At 33.6% G+C, this 7,636-nt stretch overlaps 1 protein-coding gene across 1 annotated transcript; it reads left to right on the top strand.

Moving 5' to 3' along the window:
- The first annotated feature begins 2,365 nt into the window (after positions 1 to 2,365).
- LOC130716133 (basic helix-loop-helix protein 80-like) lies at positions 2,366 to 5,678 on the top strand. Its single transcript, XM_057566331.1, has 8 exons — positions 2,366 to 2,822; positions 2,978 to 3,154; positions 3,535 to 3,600; positions 3,724 to 3,792; positions 4,029 to 4,115; positions 4,212 to 4,409; positions 4,876 to 5,001; positions 5,103 to 5,678. The coding sequence occupies exons 1-7, from the start codon at positions 2,529 to 2,531 to the stop codon at positions 4,966 to 4,968; spliced, it is 984 nt and encodes a 327-aa protein (XP_057422314.1). The 5' UTR covers positions 2,366 to 2,528; the 3' UTR covers positions 4,969 to 5,001; positions 5,103 to 5,678.
- The last annotated feature ends 1,958 nt before the right edge of the window (positions 5,679 to 7,636 follow it).

Genomic DNA, 7,636 nt, shown 5'->3' with positions numbered 1-7,636 from the left:
ACTGAGTTCGATTGTTGTTGTTGGGTTAGATTGCATTGCATGTCCATGAGGAAGTTGAGATGAGAGGATCTGAATGAGGGGAGAGGCTTCTGGAAAAAATTTGGGGATGAGTTTCTGGAGTGAGAACATTCCAGATCGATTTTTCTGGGAAAAAAATTTGTTGTTTTTTTTTGGTACAAAAAATTTGTTGTTTTTAATTATAGTTAATGAGTTTTTGTTTTTTTAACTTTAATAAATTTATGGTGAAATTGGATTTTTAAATTAATTTTAGGTTTTTAAATTAATTTATTTTCCTGATGTGTAATTTTTTATTTTTATTTTAAACATCCATATAAGCATACTTAACCCAGTCAGCGTGCCATTTCATCACTCGCCGGAGTTCCGGGCTCCGGCGAGGAGTCGCTCCATACGTTTTCCAATGATGAGGACCTTTTGCACAAATTTTTCCGGTGAGGGACTTAGATCAGACGGTGACACAAAGACAGGGATCAATTTGAGGATTAAGCCCTTATTTTACATGTCAGGTGGAAACCTTATGTAATGTTGGTTGATCAAGGAACGCATCATATGGTATTCTGTAGAATAAATTTTTCATTTTTTATGATAAAAAACAAATTAAAAAGAAGAAAACTTCATTAAACATTGCTGCAGTTCATTCATAATTTAATTATTTCATATAAAAACTCATGCCTCACCATTACCATTCACCATAATAAGTGAAAAGAAAACATGAAAATTAGAAGAGTAAGGTTAACAACACACATTTATTGTATATTTCAACTCACTTTTTGATGTTTGATTCGTTATATTTGCTAGAATTGTACTATTACTGACAAAGTAGAATCAAGAATCAAGATTCATGAATCACGGTCCGTGAATATATATTTGCGATAGCAATGTGAAATGGCATTTATTACCGCGCTGAAGGGTAGTGTGTCCTCTTCAATTTTTACAAGGCCATTGTACAAGCTCTTCTAGTTCTGTTTCTGTGCATGAACCTGTCTAAATTTTATCAGATTGGTGTACAAACGAAGAAAGATAAGAAAATGTCGTATATAAGTGTTATCATATGAGATTGAAATTTTCTTTTGATCTTTTGGTGTCAAACATGTTTTTGGGCAAAAAGAAATTACCTTCGCATCGCATCTCAATCTCACTCACACCTAAAAAGAGAAAAAAAAAATGAGAAAAAAATAAGAAATATGATAAGTGATGTAATATGAGAAAAAAGAAATATAAAAAAAAGAACAAAAATAAGATGAAAGACAATGAAAGTTGTAAATGAATCAAAACCCTATTTCAGGAGAGAGTTAGAGGAGCCTAAAGTAACAATATGTTAAGTCCACAATTCCAAAAGAATGAACTTGCACCGATGGGTGCATCCGTGCATATACCAAAATTCATGAAAAGAATTGGACACCATTTTTTTTTCAAAATTTTAAAGCATCGGTTACACATTTTCTTCATCTTACTCATTCCTAACTAACCAATGTGAGATTTCACTTAAAACTTTTTTTTTTGAGTACATACAAGTAAACTTCTTGTATTAGTAACATCCCGAAGAAATCAAAGTAATTTTTTCTCATTTAAAATTTTTTAAAAAATAATATCAGCCATAAGGTATCCAAAAATCATGTATTTGATACCATATATTTTTAGGAGTTGTCTAAATGATCCATGTGATTTATTAACCCACAATTCAATAGACGAATCTGATTTTTTATAAATAAAATATAAAACTTCAAATTCACTTATCTTCAATGTGATTAGACGATGAATTATTTAATCCAAACTTTCTCATGAGTCATTTAGACAACTTCTTAAGACTATTATGTAACCATTATTAAGTGTTGATATAGTTTTATCAAAACTTATTTTTTTATTTTGACATGAAGAAACCAGTCATATATATAATATATTAAAGTATAAGTCATGAGGGTAGTACGTTAGTTGATCACATCATCTCTTAACCATGAAGCATATATTGTGATCAATCGTTTACCTTTTTTTCAAGCATCGATGACGAAAGGATTGATGTCGGCCATATAAACTCCTTTAGAATTTAGGTTAAACATAACTCTACTTCTAAAGCTAGTTTAAAGGTGACAATTACTCTACCATTTAACTTATTTGATTATATCTATAATTAATGTGAAACTCCAAGACCACCTCCTCTATCGATTATTTCATGTTGGAGGTATAAGCTAGAGTTCTTATTTATTCATTACTATTGGTACTATTGGGGCTTTTGACAATCATGTTGTGTAGAAAGTTTTGTGTTGATGAGATTAGACCGGTCAAATGTACTGTTTCTCTGCATGGGCATGAGTTACATCTTAAAAGATTTCAGCATTTGATGTGCCAAATATCTTTATATATAGTTCTGCCCTCTGAGTTTTGTCACAGTCCAACTTTTTCTGATATATCTGGAAGCTTTTGAGTATCACCACCAGAACCAACCTTTCTCTCCTTCTATCACTATCTTCCATCTTGATAGCTTCGATTTTCAAACCCAGGCCTCTCAAAAAATGGCAGCTTTTTCACACCACCACTACCATCCCTTTCTTGTTGACTCTACATCACGCTTCATAAAGATGTCGTCTTTGGAGGATGAACTTCTTCAACCCCATATAAACACTACTACCCTTCATCAAGAGACTTCATTTTCTGTCACAGAAACTAGCTCTGTTGATCAAAGCTCCAAGATTACCATCAGTGACAGTGAACTTTCTGTGGAGAAAAATCAGAGTCCTGAGACCTCCATGGTGGTGGCTTCTATGGAAAAGAAGAGAAGATCCAGGAATGGAAGCCCCTTATCTAAGGTGAATTTGAGCTGTAAAGTTTTGTACTCTAGCTGTTAATTTGATGTAGTGTTTGGTTCAAATACTTTGCTATAAATATACCATTTATGTTAACATTAATTGGTTCATCTTATTAATTTCATTACTTTCTGTGCTCATTTTACAAATTGTTAAAGGACCCAAAAGGGGGAAGCAAGAAACAAAAGAAGGGTAATGGTGGGGTGAAAGAAGAGGACATGGCAAAAGAAGAGAAGAAGGATAAGAAAAAGGGCCCTGAAGAGCCCTCAACAGGCTATATCCATGTCAGAGCAAGAAGGGGCCAGGCAACAGATAGCCACAGCCTTGCTGAAAGGGTATACAGTACAATACTCTTCAACAACTCGAAACTAATAGCATGTTTGAATTAACTTCTCTTTCATTATAATAATCAATTACATATGAAACCCGAAAGCTATTCATAGTGTGTTTTGCACAACTCCAAGACACTTCTGGGTAAAAGCTATAACTTCATGCTTCTAAGAAACAAACAAAAAGAGAATAGAGGCTTCTTAACGTGATTCCAGATAAGCAATCACAGAAGCTTCCCTAGAACTGATTATGACTTTAGAATCAATTGTCGAAGAATTTCCAAACATGCAGTATCTCTTGGTTTCCTGATACATGACTAGTTGGATACCAGAATTCCTTATATGCCCCAAAAGTTGATGTCTCATTGTGAATGTTGCAATTTCAGGTGAGAAGAGAGAAAATAAGTGAGAGGATGAACATGTTGCAGCAACTTGTGCCAGGCTGTGATAAGGTGAGAAGTTCATTTACTTTTAATCTTTATGCTGAGTATTATGTCTTGGTTGAGAATCTTGAGATAGTTAGATGTTTCTATCAGCTCTTTTAACAGCTACATTTGGTTCTGTTCATAACATAGGTAACAGGGAAGGCCCTTGTGTTGGAGGAAATAATCAATTATGTTCAGTCCCTACAACATCAAGTAGAGGTAGCTCTACAAAAAAATGAGTTTCTTTTTTAGGCTATTCCACCTTATTAAGTACCTACCATGTGTAATAGCATGTTCGGACCAACTTATTTTACCGTAAAATCTCACAGAAGCTACTCATAGGAACTTCTCACCAGAATTGACTTTTACTTTAGAATCAAATGCTGAAGGATTTCCAAACATGCTATTAAACTGAACCAGCTAGCTTAATTTTTTTTATACCTTATCTTTTGCAGTTTTTGTCAATGAAACTTGCTTCAGTGAATCCCATGCTCTTTGATATGGCCATGGATCTAGACAATCTCTTGGTTAGACCAGAACAGGTGAGGAAATGGAATCCACAAATTTCCATGTGCTGCTTATATATTAGTTGACTCAAATAAATCTAATGATGAAACTTTGTCTCACTGAACTTTCAGAAAGTAAATAGCTTAGCATCACCACCACTAGTACTACCATGTGTACCATTATGCAACCCCAACCCGGGTACAACCTTTGCTGATACATCAACCCTGAACCCTAGCACCAGCTTCCCCACTGCTAATCATGACTATCTTTTGGATTATCCATGTTCAGATTTTCTTCAAGGGCAGCAGAGACCAAATTTCTTATGTGAGGTAAGATTAGATAATCAGGCGTTTCATGAGATGGTTAAAATACTCATGACATGATATCAGATTTTCTACATTACGTCACTTAGAGTTCCATCTTTTTTAGTCATGATTATTCCTCTAAATAAAAATTAAATATGCACTTTCCTTCAATAACTTCTAACTATTAAATAATTGGTTTATCATAAGGATAAGTGGATGTTTAGTTTCACGATTTACACATAGTTCAGAGGTTAGGATTTATGGCTTCTAACTAGAAGTTTTCTAGAGCATTTCAGTGAATTGCACACAATTCAACACATGTTTACTCAGAAGTTAAATCTTAAACTCATAGCTTCTGAGAAGAAGTGTGTAGAGCATTTAAATGTGAAATCAGGCCATCTATAAGGACAAATGACAACAAAACAATAAATTTTAATTGAGGGGGTTATCTTCTTTTCCTGATTTGTTCTGACAAAAACATAATTTTCAGCATACCGGTGGTCCATTTTGGGACGCTGAAGACCAACGGCAAAAGTTTCTTAATCCATATGGATACGGCAACAATTCATGTTCCTTAAATTAATATCAAATTCACAGACAAGGCTACAAACATGTTGTGAGCTCTCAAATCATGACTTGTTACAAAAACTACACATATTTATTATCATATCTCCTTATCATATATCCTAACCCTTTTGTTTCAATCTCTTTTTGAAGGCTTTATCTTTTCAATTAGGTAGGAAAATTCCAGACAAGTACCAGAATCAGTGAAAAGAAAAATTCCCATGCATGAACACAAATTGATCAACATTTGAATGAAGGGGATTCTAAAGGACTTGGTTCTTCCTAGTCCATTAGATTAAAGTGAATGAGTACCTTTGAAGTTTGAACATGATGATGAATAAAGTGCAGCAAAATTAATGGATGAAGAGTCCCTGAGACAGAACATGTCGACCAAATATGACCATATCTTTTTTCTAGATCCGTTGTATTATAAATTTTGACTCTGGTGATGCACAAATTCCAAGAGACTCTGGATCAATCCTACGGATATCAGAGGATTGAAATTTATGTCGTGTGTAAATTATCAAAAAAATTAATGTTTGTTGGTTTGTTCTTGTGGTGGCAGTTATTCTGTTTGATAATACAGTTAATTTCACCACCGTTATTGAGAAATGAAAGGGTTGATGCAACTGGTATCAGGTCTTTGACAAGACAGGGCCATGCTTTTGTTGTTTTAGTTAACTTGATGTACATCTGCAGAATCTTCAGAGTTTTGGCATTATTGTGGTTCTTTCATTTATTGTTATTGTTGTTAATTGTTCTCAGACCTTGGTTTTCCCTCCTACAATGGAGAGAGATCCTTAGGTAGGGGTCTCCTGTATCCTATCCTATGGTTGAGTCATATATAAATCGAGTAATGTTTTGTATACTCTCCTTTTCCACCTCCACCTCCAAGGATTAAGAAGAGAAAAAATAAAAAAGAGTGATATGATATGTGATGTGACAGGAAATGCAGAGAGAGATAGAAAGAAAAATGTGTGGAAAAGAAATGAGAGAGAAAGTGGAGTGTGAGTAAATCATTACTCTATATAAATCCAGGTCAACATGTGTTGATGATAACAAATAAGTAATTAACTATCAAATCATAAAATCAGTAAAAGGTGATCATTTCCCCACTATCCTATGGTCGAGTCATATATAAACCCAGGTCAACATGTGTTGATGATAACACATAGGTAATTAACTATCAAATCATAAAATCAGTAAAAGTTGATCATTTCAACAAAAGTGTTCAATTGTTTTATGTAACATATGTTTACCTCAATGCGGTCTTTTATAAGCCACACGTCTATTTTTCTCCACATTTTTTATTGCATAACATATTATATCACTTATTTATTTATTTTATTTTCACATGTTATTAAGGTAGAAGTGTTTTTAAAGTGTCAATGACCTAAACCATAAAAACTTGTTTATGGTAAAAAGATTTGAAAGCAAAGAAGTATTTCTAAGACCCCCCAAAATGTTCATTTCAATTTTTCTTGCATCTCAATTTCACATATTTTCTATTCATCACTTAAAATCTCATCAATGAAGGATTTATATTATGAATAGGAATGTGCATGTATGAGTCAAACCCTACAAGTTCTTCCAAAATATCTTTATGGTTTTGAATATGCTTCCACTCTCTAATTTTCTCTATTTATCTTTTTATATCATTTAACATCTTTAAAGTATTTCAATCCCTTAATTTATAACAGTTTGATGTAATCCTTACACCCTCCTATGTGTCCTCCCCAATAATAGAGGCTATATAAATTGAATATATTCTGCAATTGGGATCAGATAAATTTATAGAAGAAAAGAGAAACCAAATCTTTATTCAGCCGTGCCTAGTCCTAGTAATATATCTTCCTAAGGGTACAGATTCTCTGGAAACTGTTTGCAAAAGTTTTAACTATTTGTACCCACCTTATGCCTAAAGCGGATTAAAGGATAGGGACAGTAATGGTTTATGCATGCTTTGATGAGTTCCATGTTATTATTTTGAAATCATAGCCAGTCAATGTTGGATTTGCACACCAGGAACTGTTCTATGGGCAGGTTGGTGCATATATACCACTAGGCTCCTAGTAAAGTACGAAAAAAAATTTGCCGACACCCGAAATTCACCCATGCCCAAAGAGATATATAATAGATATGACGAATTGTATGATAGAAAATAAAGAGATTGATGGAAAGAGAAAATCTATAAAAATATAACGTGTAAATGTATTAAAACTCCTCGACTTATGAAAAGTGGATGAGCAGGATTAGGAAAACAATAACAAAGTTCATACACCTCCTAACCGAGCCAATTGGATAAACAAGGAGTTGCCAGTGGATTTAGCAAAATACAGAGTTGTTCACACACCAAGTAGTTCATGCTGAACTTATTTGTTGCTCACCAACACATCCATCTGGAATTGAAGGATCCCACCTGTTTCAAATATTTTACTAACATAGGGTCCTCTTATCTGACAAGTAATGCAGCATTGTCATTGTCTTCACTTCTTGGTGTATGAACATTAGCTCTCCATAATCTTTTTCTTCCTTCCAACCATGCACCTCCTGGACCCTGGTACATATGGGATCATTGCTTATTCAATGTTGAAATTTAATTTAAATAATTCTTTTTCTAGTTTATGAATTTCTTATTAAATTACGTGCAAGACACTTCCATTTCAATTATTATGAACAGAGTACTT

This window comes from Lotus japonicus, chromosome 4 (assembly GCF_012489685.1).
Source record: "Lotus japonicus ecotype B-129 chromosome 4, LjGifu_v1.2".
In the NCBI taxonomy this organism is placed as follows: domain Eukaryota; kingdom Viridiplantae; phylum Streptophyta; class Magnoliopsida; order Fabales; family Fabaceae; genus Lotus; species Lotus japonicus.
Note: the sequence above shows the minus strand (reverse complement) of the source record. Positions and strands in the feature narration are given on the sequence as shown.